Raw genomic sequence first — 25,740 nt, forward strand, 5'->3', positions numbered from 1 at the left:
TCAAACCTAGCCATGTTTTTTTTGTTTTTATTTTTTGAGACAGAGTCTTGCTCTGTCGCCCAGGCTGGAGTGCAGTGGCACAGTCTCGGCTCACTGCAGCCTCTGCCTCCCAGGTTCAAGAGATTCTTCTGCCTCAGCCTGCCAAGTAGCTGGGACTACAGGCACCCGCCACCATGCCTGGCCAATTTTTGTGTTTTTAGTAGAGGTGGGGTTTCACTCTGTTGATCAGGCTGATCTCAAACTCCTGACCTCAAATGATCCACCCACCTCAGCCTCCCAAAATGCTGAGATTACAGGTGTGAGCCACCGCGTCCGGCCCCCACTGTGTTTTTATAAATAAAGTTTTATTGAAGCACAGCGACACTCATTGAATTACATATCTGTGGCTGCTTTCATCCTGTAACAGAAGAGTTGAGTAGTTGTGACAAAATCAGTGAGTCCTGCAAAGCTCAAAATATTTACATCTGACCTTTTACAGAAAAAGCTTGCCGACCCTGCTCTGGAGTAATTGTGTATTTATGTACTATAAAAATACCTTGCTTTTCAGTAGAGAGGCTTATTTATAGTGTATTTTGATGTCCAGTAGGACTGATTCCCCACTTTTCTTTTTTTGTATTTTTTACGAATACTCATGTAAGTTTGCTTTTATATATGAACTTGAGTATCAGTTTGTCTAGCTCCTAAAGAATTTTCTTGTGGGATTATTGGGGATATGTTAAACTTATAAATTAGGGAGAACTATCATTTTTAGAATGTTGAGTTCTCTTATCCAACAACAGTTATTAAGAAAAGAATAGAGAAATCTATCAAAGAATTAATTCAGAAAAATGTATCAGGTCAGCGTGGATTCACGGAGAATACTGCCACACCTTTAAAGAACAAATAGGCCAGAAGCTCTATAAATTGTCCCATAACATTGATTGAAGGAATTTTTCTTCTTTTATTGGGAATTACTTTTAGTTTTATTATCTTTTGATCAGAGGTTCTTATTTTCTAATTTTTCTTTTTTATTGAACTTATTTCTTTGTGATCTAATATATGATAAGCTTTCAGAAATTTTTTCCATGTGTTAGAAAAGCGTGTTTAGTCTGTATAAACAGGTTGTCATACCCTGTAAGACCTGCCTGGCTGATTGATGCTTATGAATTTTTATTTTTCGTTTTCTTGAGCTGTCTTGTAGTGAGAGTAGTGTGTATAGTATATTTATATCCATGTCTCTCTGCATTTCTTTTAGTTTGTTTCTTTTCATGATGTACTTTCTTTGCTCTTTTATTTTTGAAATTTCCTTTTATAGAAAGGTTTGTATTTTTGTTACTTTTAATTATAATTTTTGTAATGCCTCTATTTCCTATTTATTTTTTTGTTGTTGTTTTGTTTTTGAGACAGGCTCTCACTGTGTTGCCTAGGCTGGAGTGCAGTAGCATGATCACAGTTCAATGTAGCCTCAAACTCCTGGGCTCAAGTGATCGGGGCCTGCCTCAGCCTACCAAGTCACTGGGACTACAGATGTGGGCTACGACGTCTGGCTAATTTTTAAATTTTTTTAGAGATGGGGTCTTGCCGTGTTGCCCAGCTGGTCTTGAACTCCTTGGCTCATGGGATCCTCCCATCTTGCCCTCCCAAAGTGTTGGGATTACAGGCATGAGCTACTGCACCTGGACTGCAGTTTTAGAGTTGTGTTATTTCTTTGTCTGAATATGACATATGATTCTTCTGTTATCTTCAGACTTATTTTCTTCTTCTTCTTCTTCTTTTTTTTTTTGAGATGGAGTCTAGCTCTGCTGCCCAGGCTAGAGTGCAGTGGCACAATCTTGGCTCACTGCAACCTCCGCCTCCCAGGTTCAAGCAATTCTACTATCTCAGCCTCCTGAGTAGCTGGGACTACAGGCGCCCGCCACCATGGCTGGCCAATTTTTGTGTTTTTAGTAAAGACGGGGGTTCACCATATTGGTCAGGCTGGTCTCGAACTCCTGACCTCAGGTGATCAGCCCGCCTTGGCCACCCAAAGTGCTGAGATTACAGGCATGAGCCACCGCACCTGGCTCAGACTTGTTTATTCTTAGAGCCATAATTGTCTTAAATGTTTACCATTAACTTTTTTGACGAATTTTTGCATCATCTCTGGATTACTCAAGGAAACCTTTTCTTTACCCTTTATTTTCTAAAATTTTGGAAGATGCTGCTCCACTGATGCCTCTCTTGGTATGTTGCTTTGAGAAGTTTGATGCCAAATCGAATTAATGCTGTTTCTCTTTAAAGGTTACTTCTTATATTAAAAAAATTTTTTTGGGAGGGTGGGGATTGAAAACATTTTTTCTTTATTTTTGAAGTCTAATAATTGTCCTAGGATATCTCTTGGAGTTTATTGCTGTGGGCCAGTTTCCCCTATTACCTGGAGACCCTTTCAACATGTAGTTCGGGTTTCCTTTTTTCTCTGGAAAGCGTTTTGAATTACAGTTTTTCTTTTTCTTTTTAAATAACAGCTTTATTGAGACATAAATATTATAAATTTACACATTTAAAGTGTACAATTCAGTGACTTAGTATAGTCACAGAGTTGTATAACCTGTGCCACAGTCAGTTTAGAACGTTTGTATCACCCTTAAAAGAAACACGCTACCGGCTGGGCGCGGTGGCTCATGCTTGTAATCCCAGCACTTTGGGAGGCCGAGGTGGGCGCATCACGAGGTCAGGAGATCGAGACCATCCTGGCTAACACGGTGAAACCCCGTCTCTACTAAAAATACAAAAGCAAAATTAGCCAGGCGAGGTGGCGGGCGCCTGTAGTCCCAGCTACTCGGGAGTCTGAGGTGGGAGAATGGTGTGAACCCAGGAGGCAGAGTTTGCAGTGAGCCGAGATGGTGCCACTGCACTCCAGCCTGGGTGACAGAGTGAGACTCTGTCTCAAAAACAAGACAAAAAACAAACACAAAAAACACTCTACCCTTAGGCTGTCATTCCCTATATCCCTTGCCCATCCAACCCTAGGAACCACTTGGATTATAGTTTTAAAGGTTATTTTTGTTATTTTATTTTCTTCTTTAGAAACTCGTATTATATATAGGTTGAATCTCCTTTGTTTTCCATGTTAACTATTTTCTCACTGTCCCATACTGCTTCTTTCTTCATCACATTTTTATTCTTTTGGGTTGTTTTCTTGCTTTACTTCAGTGTTTCCTAATAATTTTCAATTTTTGTTTTTTAATTTTTTTTATTTTGAGACAGGGTCTCACTCTGTCACCCAGGCTGGAGTGCGGTGGCACTGTCTTGGCTCACTGCAACCTCTGCCTCCTGGGTTGGAGCAATTCTTGTGCCTCAACCTGCCAAGTAGCTGGAACTTCAGATGTGCACCACCACACCTGGCTCATTTTTGTATTTTTAGTGGATATGGGGTTTCACCATTTTACCCAGGCTGGTCTTGAACCCTGGCCTCAAGTGATCTGCCTGCCTTGGCCTCCCAAAGTGCTGGGATTATAGGCATGAGGCAATGTGCCCAGCCTATATTTTCAAATTTTTAAAATTTTCATTTGCTTTATCTTTTTTGGGGGCATTTTAATGTATTCTTGTTTGTTATAATTTTGTTTTTATTTTTTGAGTTAGGTCAATTCTTACTACATTTCTTTCAGTTTTTGGTACATTTCTGTTCTTAGGTTTTCCAATTTCTGATTCAGAGTGTTTCAGAGTGTTGTTAAGTAACATCAAATGCCTGTTTGAGCATATTTAAATCAGTTTGCAGCAACTCTTTTCAACCAGGTTTCTCAAAAACAGTATGCCCTTACACAATAAGGCATACATTGTATATAATGAATTAATGTCTGTCATACATGACAGGAATGGTATTATCTATGTACCATCCTTAGAGAAATTAAGAAAACAGTCTGCAAAATTACTCTCATCAGAGCTTCATGATCTCACAGAACCTTAGTTAAGAAAGGCTTATTTGGGATGTTGTTTAGTTTTCTGTTTTTCCCTCCTTCCCTTACTCCCTCCCTCATCTTTCATATGTAGGAGTTCCATGAACTTTTCCCTGTATAGTTTTTTCTTTTTTAATAGATGAAAATTGCATGTGTCTCCACATTTTTTTTGAGACAGGGCTGGCAGTTTGAGGTAGTTTAAGTTGACGAGATTCTTAGCTTAAGAGCATCCCTTATCAAAGTATTATGTCTTTACTGCATGGCTTCCTTTGCAGGATAAGCAGGTGATGGTGGGAGGAAAGGCTTTGCATCCTTTGGATGTTTGTAAAAATTCTTTTCTTGCAGGATCCTAGAATACTTCCTCCTGGGATTCTAGGATCCCTCCTACCCACATACACACACAACCTCTTGTAATGTGGGCATCCCATACCACAGGGATACATTTGATGCAATAGATGAGCCTACAGTAACACATCATTATCACCCGAAGTTCATGGCTTATATTAGGGTTTATTCTTGGTGTTCTACATTCTTTGGGTTTGGACAGATACGATAACATGTATCCATCATTGCAGTATCATACAGAATAGTTTAACTGCCCTAAGAATTCTGTGTGCGCTTCCTGTCCATCTTTCCTGACATTCACTAGTTGTTTTAATGTCTCCATAGTTTTGCCTTTCCCAGAATGTCATCTAGTTGGATCACACGGTGTGTAGACTTTTCAGATTGACGTCTTTCACTTAGTAATAGGTGTTTAAGTTGCCACCAGGTTTTTTGATGGCTGGATGCCTCATTTCATTGGATGACATTCAATTGTCTGGATGGTACCACACTTTTTTTTTTTTTTTTTTTTTTGAGAGAAGGTCTTGCTTTGTTTCCCAGGCTGGAGTGCAATGGTATGATTGTGGCTCACTGAAGCCTCAACCTCGTGGGCTTAAGCAATCCTCCCACCTCAGCCTCACAAGTAGCTGGAACAACGGGTGCATTCCACCTTGCCTGACTAAATTTTTTTTTTTTTTTTTTTGTAGAGGCAGAGTCTCCCTATGTTGTTCAGGCTGGTCTCAAGTCCTGGGCTCAAAAGATTCTCCTGCATTGGCCTCCCAAAGTGCTAGGATTACATGCATGAGCCACTGTGCCTGGCCCTACCAGAGTTTATTTATTCACCTATTGAAGAACATTTTGGTTGCTTCCAAGTTTTAGCAGTTATGTATAACTGCTGCTATAAACAGCCATGTGCAGTTTTTTCTGTGGATATTAGTTTTCACTTCATTTGGACAAGTAAAAAAGAACATGAATATTGGATTGTTGGGCAAGAGTATATATAGTTTTGTAAGGAACTGCCAAATTGTCTTCCAAAGTGACTGCACCAGAGTAGGGTGACTTATAGTAAAAAATGTGTTGTACTTTGGTGATGGGCACCCTAAATACCTTGACTTCATCCCTACATATTATATACATGTAACAGAATTTCACATGTACCCCATAAATTTGTACAAATTAAAAAAAAAACAAAGTGGTCTTACTATTTGATATTTCTACCAGCAATGAATGAGAGTTCCTGTAGCTGCACGTCTTCTCCACCATTTGATGGTGTTTGCATTTTGGATTTTGGCCATGCTGATAGATGTGTTGTGGTATTTTGTTTTAATTTGTATTTACCTGTTGACTTAGGAAGAGGTGCTCCGTATTCCATGTTTATTTGTCATCTGTATATCTTTTCTGGTGAAGTGACAGTTAAGGTTTTTGGCCCATTTTAAAAACTGTGTTGTTTACTTTTTTCTTGTTAAGTTTGAAGAATTGTTTCTAGGCTAGGCATGGTGGCTCGTGCCTATAATCCCAGCACCTTGGGAGGCTGAGGCGGATGGATTACTTGAGCCCAGAAGTTCGAGACCAGCCTGGGCAACGTGACAAGACCTCATCTCTACAAAATATACAAAAATTAGCCGCGTATGATGGGGCACCCCTGTGGTCCCAGCTATTCGGGAGGCTGAGGTGGGAGGATCACTTGAGCCTGGGAGGTTGAGGCTGCAGTGAGTGGTGATTGCATCACTGCATTGCAGTGTGGGTGACAGAGTGAGACCCTGAGAGAGAGAGAGAGAGAGAAATTGTTTCTATAATTTGGGTAACAACAGTCATTTGTCATATATGTTTTTTGCAAATATTTTCTCTGAGTTTGTGGCGTATTTTTTCAATTCTCTTGACAGTGTCTCTCAGAGATTTTTAATTTTAATGAAGTCCAGCTTAATAATTCTTCATGGATTGTGCCTTTGATGTGTCTAAGAAAGTCATCAACAAACCTAAGATCATCTAGATTTTCTCCTATGTTAGCTTTTAGGATTTTTATAGTTTTCCATTTTCCATTTAGGCTTGTAATCTGTTTTCAGTTAATTTTTCTGAAATGTGTAAGCTGGGTGTCTAGATTCATTTTTTTGCTTATAGATGTCCATTTGTTGACGAGACTCTTCTTTGTAATGACTTTGCTTCACAGTCAAAGATGAGTTGACTGTATTTATGTGGGTCTATTATCTGGGCCCTTAATTCTATCACATTGACCTAGCTCTGTATTCTGTTGACAGTACCACACTTTCACTTTCGTGAATACTGTAGTTTTATAGTGCCTTTTGAAGTCAGGCAGTATCATTCCTTGAACTTTGTTCTCCTTCAATTGTGTTTGTTATTTTCATTTATTTATTTTTAATTATTATTATTATTTTTTAGCCTTTCCATGTAAACCTTAGAGTCATTTCAATATCCACAAAGTAACTTCCTGGATTTTGATAGAGATTGTATTGACTCTCTAGATCCGGTTGGGAAGAACTGATGTCTTGACCATATTGAATCTTCCTTTCCATGAACATGGATTATGTCTTCATTAATTTAGTTCTTTGATTTTCTTCATCAAGGTCTTCTAGTTTTCCTTACAGATTCTTGTGTATATTGTTAGATTTATACCTAATTATATCTATAGGTGTTTATGTAGATGGTAATATGTTTTTAATTTCACATTTCATTTGTTCATTGCTGGTATACAGGAAAGTGATTGACTTTTTGTATATAAACATGTGTATACTGCAGATCTGCCATAATCACTTATGAGTTCCAGGGGCTGTTTTGTTAATTCTTTCAGTTTTTCTACATAGACAATCATGTCACCTGTGAACCAAAACAGTTTTATTTCTTTCTTCTCAATCTGTATATTTTTTATTTCCTTTCCCTGTCTTATTGCATTAGCTAGAACTTCTAGGATGATGTTGAAAAACAGTGTTGAGAGGGAACATTCTTTGTTCCTGATTTTAGTGGCAAGGTGTCAACTTTTTCACCAATACATATGATGTTAGCTGTAGGTTTTTTGCAGGTGTTCTTTATCACGTTGAGGAAATTCTCCTCTGTTTGCCTTTTGTTTGTACACTCTTTTCTCCTAAAAACTGATCTTTTGAAGACTGCCTTTTTACATCTTACATCCTCTATCTGTAATCAACTCTGAACTAGCAGCATACTTTTTAAGTATTTTCACACTTAATGTGATTTTATGTCAATCTTTTATCTGCTGCTTGTTTCCTTCTTTTTTCTTCTGCTGCTTGTTTCTTCTTTTTTTCCTGAACTGCCCTTGATCTTCATGAAGATTTGTGGCTGGAGCATAAGGATGTACTAGGATTTAATTTTCTACTTAGGTTCTGTGCCTTTTAGTTATTCTGAGAGCTTGAGCTTTATGTAGCTGCATTTTTTTGTCAGTCTTTGTGTCCTGTGAATTCACTAATATCCTATCACTTTTATTTTGTAGATTCAGCAGGATTTTCTAGTTAGACAGTCATACCATCTACATTCTTTTTGTTATTTATGTTTTTATTTCTTTTTCTTGCCCTGTTGCATTGACTATAGTGAAACTTGTGGTTTTCAATTTCAAATTCACAAATTTTTAATTTTTAAAATTACTGATTGATTTATTATTTTTTTTGAGACAGGGTCTCACTCTGTCACCCAGGCTGGAGTGCAGTGGTGCGATCTCGGCTCACTGTAACTTCCACCTTGGGGGTTCAAGTGATTCTTGTGCCTCAGCCTCCCAAGTAGCTGGATTTAGAGGTGTGTGCCACCACGCTGGCTCATTGTTTTATATTTTTAGTAGAGACGGGGTTTTACCATGTTGCCAGGCTGATCTTGAAGTCCTGATCTCAAATGATCCACCTGCCTCGGCATCCTAAAGTACTGGGATTACAGACGTGAGCCACTGTGCCCAGCCTATTTTTTATTTTTTTCGATGGAGTCTTGCTCTGTCACCCAGGCTGGAGTGCAGTGGCACGACCTCAGCTCACTGCAGCCTCCATCTCCGAGGTTCAAGCGATTCTCCTGCCTCTGCTTCCCAAGTAGCTGGGATTTCAGGCACATGCCACTATGCCCAGCTAATTTTCGTATTTTTAGTAGAGACGGGGGTTGACTGTGTTGGTCAGTCTGGTCTTGAACTCCTGACCTCAAGTGATTCGCCTGCCTTGGCCTCCCAAAGTGCTGGGTGTGAGCCACTGTGCCCGGCTCAAATTCACAAATTTGAATTCACACTAGAAGTGTGAATGGATGTTCTAGCTTTGTCCTTCAGGACAATGGGAAAAGGTTCCATCTTTAAACATTAAGTATGATGTTTCATTATATGACCTTTATCATATTGGGGAAGTTATCTGAGTTTTTAATCATGAATAGATGTTGAATATTGTCAAATGCTTGAAATGCACCTATTGTAATCTTCATTCTGTCCCATTGGTCTATACATATGTCTTTATGCTAGTTCCACAGTTTTGGTTATGATAGCTTTGTAGTAAGTTTTGAAACCAGCTTTTCAAAGCTGATTGAAGTCCAGTTTCATTCTTGTGTATCAGGATTATTTTGTCTGTTCTGAGTCCCTTGAGATTGCTAATGAATTTTATGGTTGATTTTGCTACTTATGCAAAAAACATCGTTGAGATTTTTGTAGGGATTGCATTAAATCTGTAGATAGTTTTGGGTGGTACGAACATCTTAATATTAAGTCTTGCAATCCATGAACACGAATTGTCTTTTCTTTGTGTCTGATTTTTTTCTGCAATAGTTTATACTTTTCAGTTAGTCATATTTTCTAGAAATTTAAAGAGAAGAAATTAATGTGTATGCAGACCCAAGTTTTCTTTTCTTTTTGTCTGAAGAACTTTAACATTTCTTCTAGTGAAGGGTTGAGAACTAGATCAGAGTCCTGGAAGCCAAGTGAATGAAGTATATCAAGAAGATGGAAGTGCTCAACCTTGCTGAAAGGTGAAGAAATAGGAGGAATGAGAGTTGACCCTTAGATTTAGTAACTTGTAATGTGAAGTCTTTTCTGATGAAAACAAATGATTATTAGTCAAGGAATTCGCAAAGGAAATTCTCTTCAGTCATCCACTTATTATGAAATACACATCCTTTTGGATCTCATGGATTTCTAAATTTGACCAAGAGGTAATTGTCAAAGTAGGCATGAAGGTTCATTGCAGTGTTGTGTTTAATAGTAAAAAATGTAATGTTTGTTACTACTTGTATTGAGTAAGGAAATTATAGGATGAAGTGAACTGTAGCCCTTAAAAATGAAAATGTAGAACTACAATAATGTGGAAAGATGTTCATGACACATGGAAAAACCAGTTACCGAAGAGCATGTTTTAAACAGTTTTCACTTACATATATGCAGTTTTCAGTCTGTGTACCAAAATGGTCCAGTGGTTATCCTTAGGTGGCAGTATTTTGGTTGATTTTTCCTTTTTAAAAAACTTCATTTGTATATTTTCTTTTGTGATGTGCCTGTGCAAGTCCTTTGCTCATTTTAAAATTTAGTATGTGTGTGATTGTGGTTTTTCCTTGAAGTGAGTTAAAAAAAATTCTATGTGTATTGCCACTCTTTTCTTGCTCTGTGGGTTGCCTTTTTTCTTTTACATCTAATTCCTTTGAAAGAATTAAGGTGTATTGTATATTTTGCATGTCGCAAAACTAATCCACATATGTAGTCCAGTGATGCATCATCACCATAAATCAATTTTAAAACATTTTCAATCTCTGAATGTTTTTAATGAACAGAAATTATTTTAATATACTCTGATTTATTACATTGTTCTTTGTGGTTAGCAGTTGTATATTGTTTAAAAAAGTTTTGCCTATTCCCAGGTCATGAAGATGTCCTATGGCTTCTTCTAAAAGCTTTACTGCTTTGTCTTTTACACAGATCTTCAGGCTATCTAGAATGGATTTTTTGGGTGTTTCTTTGTATGCATGTGAGAGGGTAGGGCCCAAAATATGTTAGGAATATCTAGTTGATAGAGTCTTTTATTTAAAAGACCATTCTTTTACCACTGCACTGAAATGTGCCACCTTGGTATTTAATCAGGTGAACTTATATGTGTGGATTTGTGTTTGAATGCTGTTTTGTTCCATTAATCAATTTGTCCACCTTTATGTCTGTATAACACTGTTTTAGTTACAGTAGCTGTATAATAGATCTTGATGTCTCATAGTATAAATTTTCTAGCTTCATTTTTCCAGATTGACTTGGTTCTTCTTGGCCCTTGATATTTCCATATAAATTTTAAAATCAGCTCTATTTTAGGGCGGGGAGATGGGGGACACAGTGGGGGAGGACAAGCCTGCTGAGATTTTGATTGGTATTGTTTTGAATTAATCGTCTCTTAATCTTTAAGGTAAGCTTTTGGCAGGTTTAGTTTTATTTTCTCAGTTTTCATTAAAATATTACGATCTGTCAAGTGGTAGCTACTATTATATTTCATTGCTTTATAGTTTCTTAGGTAGGTTTTATGTTTGAATCTTGGATGAATCTGCTAAGTTACACATACAGAAAATGATTGTGATGTGATATTGTATTTCTCTGGCTTTGGCTGATATTATTGATAGATGCTTTCATGTTTCTTTTTAAATGATTTATAGTAGAAGCAAGAATAAAAGTATTTTTCCAGTTTTATTATTTTTTCCCCCCTTCTGAGCAGTGTTGTGTTGTAGGTGCTTTGCATAGGTTATTTTTATTCCTGCAACATAGGCAGTATTATCCCTATTTTATAAAAAGAGGGACCTGAACCCAAGAGAGTGGTCCAGTAACTTACCCCGAGTCACAGTTTGTAATTGGTAGGGCCTGGGATTTGTGTTGGGGATGGCTGGCTTAAGGGCCTCTTCTTTACACTTCAGCTGACTGACTTCCTCAGTGGTGCCATTCTTCATGACTAAGTATCTTTTGGCTGTTTTTCTGTTACTGCTTCTAAAGCACTTTCTTTTCTGGCTTCTTTAGTGAATGTAAAAAGCTTTGGTTTTAAAGCCATCTTCAAAGTGTGAAGCACAAGGAGCTTGTATGAGCATGCTCTGCCCTTGTCTGCTTTCTCTGGGAGACTCTAGCAGACTCGTATGTATCCTTCTTTTAGATCTTTTTAAGCACTCAGATAATAAATAAATTTTCTTCTTTTATATAGTTAGCTGAATACTTTGGGGGAGGTAAGGATGACTGCCCCTCTGAAAGTAGACTTTGTTTCTTACCACTTTTTGTGAGGACCAGAATGGCACTGCATGTTTTTCTTCGCTTCTATTTTGAATTCTTGCTCGTTGTAGACAGTTTTGGAAAATGTGGGAAAGGAGTAAGTAGAAACCAAATTACCGCTTTTTCACTATGTTAAGTAATAGGAAGATTTTGGTAACTGTAGCTAATGCTTATCAGTAAATATTTATTATACTTCTGTACTTAGGTAGCATACTGGGAATTATTCTAAGTGCTAAGGATACAGACTGAATAAAAACAACCAAATATCTCTGCCCTGTGGAGGTTAAATTTGACTAAAGGAGCCTCTGTTAGTCTGTTCTGACACTGCTATAAAGAAATACGTGAGACTGGGTAATTTCTAAGGAAAAGACGTTTAGACGTTTAACTGGCTCATGGTTCTGCAGGCTATATAGGAAGCATGGCGGCGTCTGCTTGGTTTCAGTTATGGCAGAAGGCGAAGGGGAAGTGGGCACTTCATGTGGCCAGAGCAGGAGGAAGAGAGAGAGTGGTGAGGTGCTACTTTTAAGCAATCAGATCTCATGAGAACTCACTCACTCATGCCATGACAGCACCAAGGGGGATAGTGTTAAACCATGAGAAACCGCTCCCATGATTCAATCATCTCCCACCAGGCCTCACCTTCAACATTGGGGATTACAGTTTGACAAGAGGTTGGGGTGGGGACACAGATCCAAACTGTGTCAGAGCCCTGCTTGCGTGCCAGGATTATCTCTTAAAATTTTCTCACTCACTCTGCCAGGGAGGCCCTGTTTTCACCTTAGTTTTATGGATGAGGATGTAGGCACAGAGAGGTCAAGTGGAATGCAGCACTGCTGGGCCTTTCAGTAAGAGTTTGTTTCCCCAGACCACAGCATATATATCTGGGGTCTTGGTGTGAATCTTTTACTTACTTTTTAAAGTTTAACTTCAAAAATCACTTTTTCTTGCTCTTAAAAAGATATATGTCTACTTTGAGGAAAATTTAGGTAGGATAAGTAAGCAAAAATCAAATAAAAATTACAGAGATAATATTGTAAGCACATAGTTGCTTTTGTAAATAAATGATAAAATAAATTTTATTTGTAAAGATGAGATTGTACGGATATATTTTGACTTGCTTTTTTCCCACTTGAAATAGTTTAAACCTTTTCCCCTATCATTGTTCTTCTAAAATAGTGTTTCCCTGACTTTGGGCAGTTGAGTACAAGCCTCACAAATTTTGACATATCTGCATACCATTTGTTATTTTCCGTTCTGACCATGTTGTAAAAATCTGTTTTTTAAGTAAATCAGAAGAGGGAACTGTAATCACTACTTGACTGGAAAATCAGTGGTGCTTACTGGCATAGATTAGTGTAAAAGTAAATACCATTAAAAACCCCAACGTGGGCAACATACTGAGATCTTGTCTCCATAAAAGAAAAACAAAACAATTAGCCAGGCACAGTGCATGCACCTGTGGTCCCAGCTACTTGGGAGGCTAAGGCTGGAAGATTGCTTGAGCTCAGGAGACCGAGGCTGTAGTGAACCGTGATCGTGCCACTGCACTATAGCCTAAGTGACAAGACTTTGTCTCAAAAAAACAAAACAAAACGACAAACCAAAAACCCATATGACATTTTAGCCAGATATTGTTTTTTTTGTTTGTTTTTTACAGAAAATTGAACAGTAAGCCCGCTCTTTTTGTTAAAAACAGGTAATGGCAGATATTAGAGAGATGTGAAAGTATCTTTTGATGAAATTAGAATTGAAAGCAAACTGAAAAGCTAGTAGCTTTTGCAGCATGGGATTTATTATACTCTACTAACCTTTACCAGGGTTTTCCAGGGGTTTTCAAAGTAAGAAATGAAATTTATATTTATACCTAGTGTGTGTGTGGTAATTTTTATGTATATGCATATATGCATGTGATACAGGATTTTTTCAGTGCTGCTTCGCCAGCTGGAGACCTTTGCAGCTGGCAGTGCACCTGCCCGGGCCTCGCTCTGCCCCGGGCTTGCTGTTGGAGGTACCCTGCCCACTTGGCAGGTGGGCTGCTCTTGGCGCCCTGGCGCTGATCCTGTGCTCAGTCTGTGCCGGGGCCAGGTGTGCTGCAACCTGCTTCTGCCTTGGGCACTGGCCTCTAGACAAGGGGGAATGTGGTGGCACTTGAAAATTTTGGAGACACCAGCAACTACGTGACCCCAAAGGAGGTATTACAGCATGTCACAACTCTGGCCCAGGGAGCGGCGAGGTCTGGGGCCCCAGAAGGGTTGTAGCTCTTCTCTCCTTCCTGCAGCACTACCAACCAGCGGGGGTGGGGGATGGGACATGTTTCAGCCCATTTGTGTTACAGCTTATTTAATCCTGTCGTCCTGCTCTGGCCTGTGGCTCCTGGGCTGGCCTGGCCCCGTGGCTGCTTCCTGTCATGCGGGGCTGCTGCCTGGCACCGGCAGAGGGCAGAGGGCTACAGTATTACTCGTTTTTCCTACTCATGTTCGGAAGATCCTGAGTTCTTGTCCCGCATCCAAGAAGAATGAGGTTATGCTCACAATCGGAGGGTGAGCAGGGCGGAAAGTTTTATTGAGCGACGAAGCAGTTCTCAGCAGAGAGGGCACTCAAAATGGGCAGTCCACTACCCGAAGTCGGGTAGTCCCCCAGTGTGGCTGAGTTCAGGGTTTTTAATAGTCACAGAATGGGAGAGGTGCGGGCAGTAGGTAGCATTGGAAAAGGCAACGTTTGATTAAAAAGCATTATCCAGAAACAACCAATTGGGAAAGAGCTGGCAAACAGGAATAGAAATTCTCACTCTGGGTCGTGGGCTTCATCCATAACCAGCAGCCTTGTCTTCAGGCTTCAGGCTGTTTTTAGCTTGAAGGTGGGGTTTTGGCCGGGTGCAGTGGCTCGTTCCTGTAATCCCAGCACTTTGGAGGCAGAGGAGGGCGGATCACGAGGTCAGGAGTTCAAGACCAGCCTGGCCAACATGGTGAAACTCCATCTCTACTAAAAATACAAAAATTAGTTGGGCATGGTGTGGTGGGCGTCTGTAATCCCAGCTACTCGGGAGGCTGAGGTAGGAATTGCTTGAACCCGGGAGGCAGAGGTTGCAGTGAGCCAAGATCACGCCACAACACTCCAGCCTGGGCGACGGAGCAAGGCTCTGTCTCAAAAAAAAAAAAAAAAAAAAAAAAGGTAGGGTTTCACCACGGACCCGCCCCGTCTCCCTAGGATTTTGTCTGCCTCCTGCTGCTGTCACGTGTGTATGTGTTATGTCTATATATTCAGGAAAATTGCCGCCATTTTTAATTGTAAGATTGATTATAAGAAACATCTCTATTTCAGAGATGTTAAAATGTGAAAAAAACATGTCTTAGAATTAATGAAGTAGAGGATATTATATGTGCTCTATTCTATTTCAGTTTTTTAAAAAATGCTGGTTATCTCTTAAGTTGATATTTTAAACTATAATGGATTGTAATCTCCAATTGGAAAAACATGGACTTAAAATTTAAAAATAAGAATCTTAATTTCTGCTTTACTTAAAAATCAGTAAAAATGAATTTTAAATGAAAATGTACAAAGTAAAATAAAACCTCTAGGTGTGGAAGAATATCTTTATGACGTTGGGAGAAAAAAGATTTCTTGAGTAAGATGACAGAAAGCATAAATAATAAAGGAAGCAATTGACAAATTAAACTTCTTTAAAATTTATTACTTCTGTTTATCAAAAGACACCATTAAGAGAATGAAAAGTTAAGCCACAGATTGGGAGAAGACCTTTGTAATAATGTATTTGAGAAAGAGTTCATTCTAGAATATACATAGAATTTCTAGAAATCAGTAAGAAAAAGTCTAACTAAAAATTGGTTAAAAGCTTTGTTATCCAGTCTGGGTGTGGTGACTCAGCCTGTAATCCCAGCACTTTGGGAGGCTGAGGCGGGCAGATCATTTGAGGCCAGGAGTTCGGGACCAGCCTGGCTAACATGACAAAACCCCATTTCTACTAAAAATACAAAATTAGCCGGGCATGGTGGTGCATGCCTGTAGTCCCAGCTACTTGGGAGGCTGAGGCATGAGTATTGCTTGACCCATGGAGGCAGAGGTTGCAGTGAGCCGGGATTGTGCTGCTGCATTCCAGCCTGGGCAACAGAGTGAGACTCTGTCTCTCTCTCACACACACACACACGCGCACACACACGCACATGCACACACACGATTGGTGATGACAAAAAGGAAGAAAAACATTCTTCTACATTCATTCTTTCAGATTTTTTTAGTATCCGTTCTTGTCATGTAATGTCAACAATGAAATACTTGTTAGAAATTTGAGTGGATAGATTAATTAGAAGAGACCTTACTGTGCTATAATAATATAACAGAAATTTCATCTAACAGAAATTTCAACCAAACTCCCATTTAATAACAAATTCATACATAGCTGATTTAGAATTTATTAGTGGTTTACATTTTTATCAGTTGGCAGAAAGAAAATAACTGATATATTCCTATATTTTAGCGTTTGTCCAGAGGGAGGAGATTTCCAGTCAAGCTGTTTGGTGATGATTGCGTTAATGTATATGCACATATGGCCTTCTTCCTTCTGAATTGCTATGTTTGTTTGAGAGATAGGAACTGCTATTTTAGACAAACTTTTTCAAAATGAATGCTTCTGGCTTTCTAGTGATTTTAATTCCCAGCAATGTGTTGGCAAGATTTAGGTTTTAGGGGCCCAGGTATAGGTAACAAGAACAATGAAAAGGTATTTGGTTTGCCTTTGCCAGTCATTGTTCTATGTATTTATCTTTGGAATTTACAGTGAGTAGTAATTGGCGGAATATGTTTAGATTTTTCTACTTGGTGTAATCTTAAATATGTAATAATCTCTTCCTGATTTCTAACTATATTTGGGATTTTTTTTCTGTGACCTATATCAGTTTTTACAAAAAGGTCCATGGAAAATTGAGAATAATATGTAATCTCTTACTGGATAGAAAGTTTGAGATATATCTAGTAAATCAAGCCCGTCCCTCCTTCCCTCCCTCCCTCCCTTGTTTGTTTGTTTCTTTCTTTTTGGTCTCCTTCATCTGTCAAAGCTGGAAAGGTATTTAAAAAATAAAATTTCCAACTTTTCTCCTTTATGTACTGTTGCTTGGTGTGGTGACTTACCTGTAATCCCGGTGACTTGGGAAGCTGAGACAGGAGGATCACTTGAGCCTGGGAGTTTGAGATCAGCTTGGGCAACATAGCAAGACCGTGTCTCTAAAAAATTTTAAAAAATTAGTTGGGTGTTGTGGTGTGAGCCTGTAGTCCTAGCTACTCAGGAGGCTGAGTTGTGAGGATTGCTTGAGCCCGGGAGTTCGAGATTGTAGTGAGCTATGATCATGCCTCTGTACTTCAGCCTGGGTAACAAAATGGAACCCTGACTCTTAAGACGCACTCTTCTTTTTGAATTTTGCTTTTCAGAGATTTAAAACGTAAATATTGCTCTCCTTGCAATAAAAACCCTTGCTGTCCTTTTAATTTGAATTTTTTTGCTATGTTTTTGCTCATTTCTTTTAGCCTTTTTTGTACGAATTTGTTATTATTCTTACCTTTGTGTGTAGGGGGTCTCCTCAGTTCAGCTTTGTTTTATTAAAACATTCTGGTTGCAGTCTATTAAATTGATTTCATGGGCTAAAACCAGCAGTTGGAAAACACCTAAGATACATTTTTTTCTGTGTGGGAAAGTACATTGATTTCTGAGTAGAACAGGCTTAGGTCTGAATCCTGTGTCTCTCATTTACTAGCTATATGACTCTTAACTGTTAGTTACTTAATGCAGAATTTGCAGCATTTTTAAAGCAGGAAATGGATTCCTCATATAATTCTCAAAGTACGGAATTTTCCAGTTGAAATATATTCTGTGTGTGTTCATGGCCCCTACTGGCAAACATATATCACTACTAAGAGCCTGTTGTACCTATACACAAACTAAATGAAAATGAAGGCTAGGTCATTGGAACCAGCCTACCACTTCCATTGATTGGTATGCAAGAGAGAAAGGGGAATGTGCAGAAGAGATTCTAGAATTATTGAAATGCTATGAAGAAAGAATGAATTCTAGGTGGTAGCTGAGATTCCATAGCAAATGTGGTATTGCTGTACTAAATTACCCAGTTGATGAAAACATCTTGACAAGTTTTCAAGTCACACTATTGTGTGATTTTTTGTTTGTTTGTTTTGGAATGATGATGCAGTGGGGTACACTTTCTCAGGTTTTGTTTGGTTTTATATAGAATTCAGTTTCAGATATGTAATTTACATCTGGGCTACCTAGAATGCATTCGTTTGACAGGGTGAAGACTTTTTGCATTGGGGTTGCCATGTTCGTGAAAATGCACAGATAAAAAGGAAAGTTACTTTTGCTAACCTGTTTATCATATTAAAAAAACACACCATATATATTTTCAGTTATTTTTTATTTTGTTTATTATTATTATTGCTTTTTTATAGAGATGAACTTTGCTCTGTTGCCTGGGCTGGAGTGCATTGGCATGATCTTAGCTTATTGAAGCCTCAGACTTCTGAGATCCTCTCACCTTAGCCTCCTGAGTAGTTAGGAGGCTTGGCAGTACCTGGATACATGGGGTGGGGACTGACTTCCCATCTCTCTTCCACTTAATTCCTCATTCCTTTCCATGCTCCACCTTTCATGTTTCCAGCCATTCGTTGTCCTTACCACTCTTAGAACCCAGACATTGTGGCCTTGCAAGACGGCTTTGTAACTACCAAACTCAGGGGATGCTGTACTGAGTCACTGCTCCCCCTTTCTTTATTCCCCTGAGGAAACCTGCTCGCTTTAGTAACCCTTAGGTCCCTTCAAGATAGCAGTAAAAAGATTACATGGAGAGACCTTCATAAATAGTACCTTTGTTTCCTTGTTCTTCATCCCATTCAGGATTACTTATTGCTTTCACCACTCCAGTCCTGTTTTGGACTCTTGGACACACTGAGTTCCTCTCTACCTCATGGTTGATTTTTTAGATAGAGCCCCACCCTCCTGTCCCTCTCCCTCATTGTGGACCTTGGTGCTATGGGGTTTATAAGATTTTACTGAGAAAGCCAAGTTTTCCCCATAGGCAGCCATCCGGAGCCATCCTGTCAAAATCTCTGAAATTAGAAAAGCATAAGAAGATAACACAGGGGAGAAGTAGCATCTTCAAATCGGAGAGTGAAGTAATGTTTTTTGGAATACCCATTATGCATTAAGCATTGTGTAGGGTAGTCTCCATCCCCACAACAACTCTGTGTGTTTGTATTTGTTCCCAGGGTAAAAGATCTTGCTCAAGCTCACACACACACATTGAGTGAGTGACCAAATCAGGAATCCAACTTCTCTTTGACTTCAAAGCCTTTGACTTTCCTACTCTGTCATACTGCATCCTTGCTCAGAGCCAGTTTTGTGACCTGTAGAGCGGCTAGTGTTCGGTGGTGATTCTTATGTCATTACCTACATTGGTATTTTCAAATGGATTGTTTGGAAATACTGTATAAATAGTACAAACATTTTAGGACTTGAAGAACATAAAGGAAAAATAGGGAAAATTTGAGACAGGCTTATTCCCTAAAGACAGCAAACAGGATCTCGTAAACACTGATAACTTAAATAGATCTGTAATAACCTTTTGAATAATACTATGAGACAAATGTTGTTTAAATTTTATACCCCAATATTATAATTTTAGGTTTTGGAAGTAATCTTAGAGAGACTGCTATCCATAAATGAGTTGTCTTTTCAGAGCACAACTAGCCCACTTCCCCTTCTCATTAAGTTTCCATTTAGCCATTAGGTGGGAGCTTCAAAAGGGAAAATCCAATCATGTATAATCTCTAGTTAATGGGCATCTATTGAGCGACTGGGTCACCAGAAAGAATAATTACACAGTACCTCTTTGTGCAGTAAACACAAAAATCAAAAGCTAATGCATTCCCAAGGCAAGCCAGATTGTTACTGGCTAACAGCATCCTCCTCTTCAGGGAGAAGGTTGGGGCACCCACCGTGCTTGCTAGGGGAGATTGCAAAGCCATTCCAGAAAAACAAGGCTATCGGGAGGAAGGACGAAGGCAGGGGGGCTTCCAAGGCTTTGCTACTTCTAATTGCGGATTCCCTGGGGTGCATTACTGAATAGCAGACCTTCTAGTAAATGTTTTGTGCAATCATCGGAAACTTCATGGGTCTTTGGAATTTCTTGCCACAAGTGCAAAAACAGTGATGACTGAGGTTGAGCTTCACCCTCACTCCCACAATTTAGCCTTTTTTCTAAGCACACCCAACCTTTGTAAATAATGACTTTATGCTTGCTTTTGTCTAACCACTAACTTGATTGATTTATGAAAGATGAGCACATCTCCCTTGACCCAAAATGGCATGTGTTAGCCACAGAGCCAAATAGTTCTTGGGTTTGTATTGGTACACTCTAGCTTGGGTTTGCAAAATTATTTCTTGTAGTTATTTAGGATTTGCAAAACTTGGTATAATTCAAATAACCTGTTTTTCCCCCCTTAGAACACTTCAGTTATGGAAGATCAAAATGAAGATGAGTCCCCAAAGAAAAATACTCTTTGGCAGGTAGGAATGACGGCGCACAGATTAGACAGCAACTGACTTACTATAGATAGGATGCTCCCTCAGTTAATGTCCTCAGTGGAATCAAGAGCCAAGCATTTTTGTTTTCTTTTGTGCAGTTTTGCTAGTTTCAGAATCCACCCTAATTTATCTTCCTTCCATAGGGAATTGTCATTACAAATATGCTAAGTAATTTTGGAGTTTCCACAAAGATCTGAAGTGGCTGTAGCCTAAAATGTTCTGTCTGTGGCCTCTGCCTAAGCCAAAGATGGATAGTGATGGCATCCTTTGTCACCAGAATTGCACCATGCCACACGCCAGTATATACATGGATGGCCTTTTCTCCTTTTGCTCTCAACCTTTAGTCTTCTCTCCCATTTCCATTGGTTTGCCTTTTCCTTTTAAGCTCATCTCCTTCTGCCTTGGCTCTGTTTTAAGGTTTGCCAGTTTTCTTCCCAATTCCCCAGGTTGTGTGTGTGTGTGTGTGTGTGTGTGTGTGTTGTGTGTGGTTGGGGGTTTGGGGAGCAAGCAGAGTTTCATGATTTGGTGTTTTATCAACCATGCTGGTACACATGGCTTTCCCCTTCATGAAGACAGGATTTAAAAGCAAAACAAATCCAAATCTGAAGAGACTAATATAAAAATGAATTCTCTGGGTTCATTTGATTTGAAACTAAAAAGATAGATTAGTTAGCAGGAACAAAGTGCACCCAACACATTTAAGAGGAAATGAAGCAAAGAAAAACAACACTAGGAAGAGCTTGCTGGGCTGAGCACGTGGTTGGAAATAGCATATTGAAAATGTGCTATAGAATAGTGCACATACCATTTTCTTCTTACATTGTGTACAGACTGAGTTTTGTACCCTCCACGTTTATTATTTTGCAGCGGATGCTCTTCGTTTACTATGATTTTTCAATTGGCAGTGGTTCTTCACACTTTAGTTTTTCTTTCATCTATCTTCCAGTCAACTAGTTAATAATTATACAAACACTCTAGGGAGGCTAGATGATTAGGAACTTGTCTGTAAATAAAATAACACTTTTGCTTATCAAATGAATTAATGGCTGTGAAAGTACTTTGTAAATTATAAAGCAGTACACAAGTGTAAGTTGTTATCATTATATTTAACCTGTTATGAATCATTATTTTGGCAAGTTATTTGGAATAAAATATAGAAATAAAGGGGGAAGGTAAACACACGCAGTTTTCTTTCTTAAGGCACTTTTGAGATTTTGATGTATACCATTTACGCTGTCATGGTATGTTCTCCTTGTCATGAATTACTGTGATCATAATGTTTTGTAAAATCCTGGATCTTGCCTTTTGTTTCTTAATATTATTTCATAAGCATGTTCTGTTGTTATAAAAATATTACCCCCTTTTTTTTTTTTCCTGATGGAGTCTTGCTCTACACCCCAGGCTGGAGTGCAGTGGCATGATCTCAGCTCACTACACCCTCCGCCTCCCAGGTTCAAGCATTTCTCCTTCCTCAGCCTCCTGAGTAGCTGGGGTTACAGGCATCTGCCACCATGCCTGGCTAATTCTTTCTGTATTTTTAGTAGAGACAGGATTTCACCATGTTGGCCAGGCTCGTCTTGAACTCCTGGCCTTAAAGTGATCCAGCTAACTTGGCCTCCCAAAGTGCTGGGATTACAGACGTGAGCCATGCCTGGCCAAAATCTTACTTTATATGCTAATTTTAGTGGCTTACATTATAGCTCTTAATGGTGATGTGTTAGAATTTGTTTTAAACAGTTGCTTGTAATTGGGCAGTTATTTCTAACTTTTCTTTATTATATTGTGGACATCCTTATGCTTAAAGCAACTTAGATGCCCCTTATTCTTGCCAATATTCATCACAGCAAAGACTTTTCATCTCTGTTTTGAACTCTTTATTTTTTGGATCTGTTGAGACACAAATGTCTTAGTATAAGCAGTTTCAAAATCCTTGTTCAGTGCTTCCCCCTAGTGGTATCTGGTGTCAGTGAGCTTTTCCTCACCCAAGATATAAAGGAAGAAACATTCTTAGACAATGGGGCCGTAAGATAAACTGAGTGGAAGATAGATGCCTTTCCATCTTATACCTCTAAATATGGACATGAGAACTTCAGACATGAAATTTATAAGATTTTTTTGTCAAGGAAGACTGAAGACTCCTTTAGATATTTACAAAGGATGTCTTCTCTGGGATGGGTTTAGTCCACTTTAAGTTAGGGGACATACTGATAGGAAAAGCTCTTGGTTCATTCCATGTAAGACTCCTGAGATAAGTTCCTAATGGAATTAATAGGTGTTTGTAATTCAGCTCTTCAGTTCTTAGAATTATCTTTTGTGTTATTTTTTCTGGTATTATGTATGAGGAGGCTATCAGAGGAGTGATCGACAAATGGTTTGACAAATGTTTGACAAAAGTATTGAGGTTATTTTGTTTAGACAGGGAGGTTACTGCGCCTCATAGTAGTTGTGGTTTGAGTCTAGTGATTGAGATTATTTTTAATGTTACTGTCCAGATGCAGTGTATGTAGTTTCAGTTTTAAAACTTATACTGATTCTATGTAAGGACTTGTAGGAAGATTGGATGAGAAATGCATTGTTAGTATAAGAGTCTGTGAGTTGTCCATAAACCACCTATGTAAGATGTAGAATTTTTCAGGTACACATGGTTTATTTACCTTGGGTCACTTTCTTGGAAGGTAATCTAAAGAAGGATGGGAAAGTCTAAAAAGTTTTGCCAGATTAGTAGCCCTGGCAAAACCGTATGGAAGAGATTGAAACTGTTGGGTAAAATGAAGCTTTTTGGATTGAATTGCTTTCGGGTTTCAACACAGCACAGCTTGTCTTTGTTATATAGACCTGTGGTCCTCAACATGTGCTCCCTAAAGTGTAGTCTCTGGACCAGTGGCATCAGCATTGCTGGGAAACTTGTTAGAAATACAAATTCTTGGGCTCCACTCCAGACCTCTAGGGTGGGACCCAGCGGTCTGTGTGTTTAACAACCCCTCTTGTTATTCTGATGCTAGTTCAAGTTTGAGAACCATTAGCATAGATGTGTGTAGCATTAACTTTCAACTTTGAGGAAGTAAAACAAACTGTTAATAATCAGTTGCCACTTTGCCAAGTTGAGCAGTTTCTCTACGATGGTTATCTCCAGCAACAGTCATCTTTGGAGACGATAATTCCTATATATCCTGTGTATAGAGAGATACCCAGTATATATCTTTGGAGCATCATTTTGTAATAAGCGTTCGAAAATGATGATTTAAGGTGCCTTTTAGAAATAGCTATCACTTTGGCATTTCCTGTAGTGACTAATTTGAGGACACAGACCCCGAATACATTTTAAATTCCTGAATGAATTAATGATGGAATGAGTTTGGCTTTAGGGTAAAAGTGTCATTTTAAGATTAAATACACAGGGTGAAAAATATTTCCATGAAATATTAATTAGGTTTCTTTCCTTGTTAAACTAATTATTTTTTTGTTTTTCTAAAATAGATAAGTAATGGAACATCATCTGTGATCGTCTCCAGAAAGAGGCCATCAGAAGGAAACTATCAAAAAGAAAAAGACTTGTGTATTAAATATTTTGACCAGTGGTCTGAATCAGATCAAGTGGAATTTGTGGAACATCTTATTTCACGAATGTGTCATTATCAGCATGGACATATTAACTCTTACCTGAAGCCCATGTTGCAGCGGGACTTTATTACCGCTTTACCAGGTAACTGTACTTGTCTTTTCAAAAGCTGAGCGATCGAAGAATGCCCGGCCCAAGGATCTAGGTGGATATTTATGAAATGATTGAATGAGTACTGTGTGAGGCAGCATTTCTTTGGGACACATACTTTAATATATGGAACTTGAGGAATTATAATTTAGTATCTATCTAGGAAATATAGGCAGTATCTTTAACAGTGTTCATTATTGGCTGGGCATGGTGGCTCATGCCTGTAATCCCAGCACTTTGGGAGGCCAAGGCGGGTGGATCACCTGGGGTCAGAAGTTCGAGCCTGGCCAACATGGTGAAACCCCATCTCTACTAAAAGTACAAAAATTAGCCAGGGGTGGGCGGATGCCTGTAATCCCAGCTACTCAGGAGGGTGAGGCAGGAGGATAGCTTGAACCCGGGAGGTGGAGGTTGCAGTGAGCCAAGATTGCGCCGCCGCACTCCAGCCTAGGTGACAAGTGTGAGGCTCTGTCTCAAAAAAAAAAAAAGTGTTCATTATTGGTTCACCCTGTTGCTTCATTCGGTTTGTTGAATGAGTTAATGATATGCTTTTTATTTTGATGTCGTTTAGAGTCTGCACTTTGCCTTTGTAGGTAATTTTAAAAAACATGGTGCTCTTCTCTTCAAACATAGTTTGTATGTTTGGGAAGTGTCCCAAAGTTTAGGACATTCATTTGTATCTGAAGTGGCACTTAAGGAATGGCAAAAATATATTGGGAAAACTGGTAGCATGTCTTTATTATATTTCTCAAAACCTGTTTCTGCATCCTCTCCCTCACTACTGTCTTCCCATATATGTCTCATACACGCATAGGTGTGTACACACACACACACACACACACACACACACACACACACCTGGTTAAATTTACTTTGATTTTTAAAAGTAGACTTTATATTTTTAGAGCAGGTTGAGGTTCAGAGCAAAATTGCAGGGAGAATGCAGAGAATTCCCGTATTCACATACCCATTCCCTCAGCCTGCCCCACTATGGGCATTGCACAGCAGAGCAGCACATTTGTTACAATTCATGAACCTGCGCTGACACATCGTTATTACCCCAAAGTCATAGGTTATGTTAGGGTTTACTTTTGCTGTTATTCATTTTGTGGGTTTGGTCAAATGTATAATGATACACATCTGCCTTAAGAGTATCCTACAGAATGGATACTATCCTACAGAATGGTTTCACTGTGCTCCACCTATTTATTTCCCTTTGATTTTTAAAAAATAATTTAAAATTTGCTGTATTCTGTACCACCTTTTTATTTTTCTCAACGAAGTGGCACCTTGCTATGTGGGCCAGGCTGGCCTGGAGCTCCTAGGCTCAAGTGATCCTCCTGCCTCAGCCTCCTGAGTAGCTGGTACTGCAGGCATGCAGCACTGTGCCGAACTGGTGATCCTCCTGCCTCAGCCTCCTGAGTAGCTGGTACAGCAGGCATGCACCACTGTGCCGAACTTCCCTTTGAATATGATTAATCATGAATTTTTTTCTGTTTCTATATTGTTTTTTAAAAAATTCTCAATTTAAATTTGGCTAGGTAAGATATAGAGATTTCACTCCTGTAGAGAATGCTGGCCAGAATGTTTTCCTCCGATGTGGCCAGTGTAATGTGTGGTTAAAATTGCCACGTCAAAATAAGCCTAGAAGTAGCCAGGGATGAGCCAGTACCACTGCCACAACCCTAGCCCTTGTCAGAGCTACAGGATAGCTTCTTAAAGAGTAGCTCCTCCCTTAGCCTATCTGTGATTTACAGAATATCAGGACTCCGTGTTCTAAGTCCTTCCACAGAAAACGGAAACCTGGGGCTGCACGTTGACAAACCAGCTTCTGATTTCTAATCTCTCTCCCGAAACTTGTAAGTTTACCTCTGTAGTGGGAGTTTTAAGGATATTTGAGAGTTAGCTTAGAAAAATTTGACACTGCTGTTCTTTTTATGCTGAAATGTAGCATGACTTGCTCATTTCTTCCATTAGAATCTCT

The 25,740-nt window shown here is 39.0% G+C and overlaps 1 protein-coding gene across 7 annotated transcripts in view; it reads left to right on the forward strand.

Moving 5' to 3' along the window:
- LOC105480870 (F-box and WD repeat domain containing 11) overlaps positions 1–25,740 on the forward strand; it is a 140,505-nt gene that overhangs the window by 70,039 nt on the left and 44,726 nt on the right. For 4 of the 7 annotated variants that reach the window (XM_011740064.3, XM_011740066.3, XM_011740062.2 and 1 more), the window contains 2 exons: positions 19,967–20,029; positions 23,525–23,750. In XM_011740064.3, the coding sequence (XP_011738366.1) occupies positions 19,967–20,029; positions 23,525–23,750 (289 nt within the window). The remainder of the gene's footprint in view (positions 1–19,966; positions 20,030–23,524; positions 23,751–25,740) is intronic. The other 3 variants (XM_071098092.1, XM_011740063.2, XM_011740067.2) reach the window with 1 other exon arrangement.

This window comes from Macaca nemestrina, chromosome 6 (genome assembly GCF_043159975.1).
Source record: "Macaca nemestrina isolate mMacNem1 chromosome 6, mMacNem.hap1, whole genome shotgun sequence".
NCBI classification, from domain to species: domain Eukaryota; kingdom Metazoa; phylum Chordata; class Mammalia; order Primates; family Cercopithecidae; genus Macaca; species Macaca nemestrina.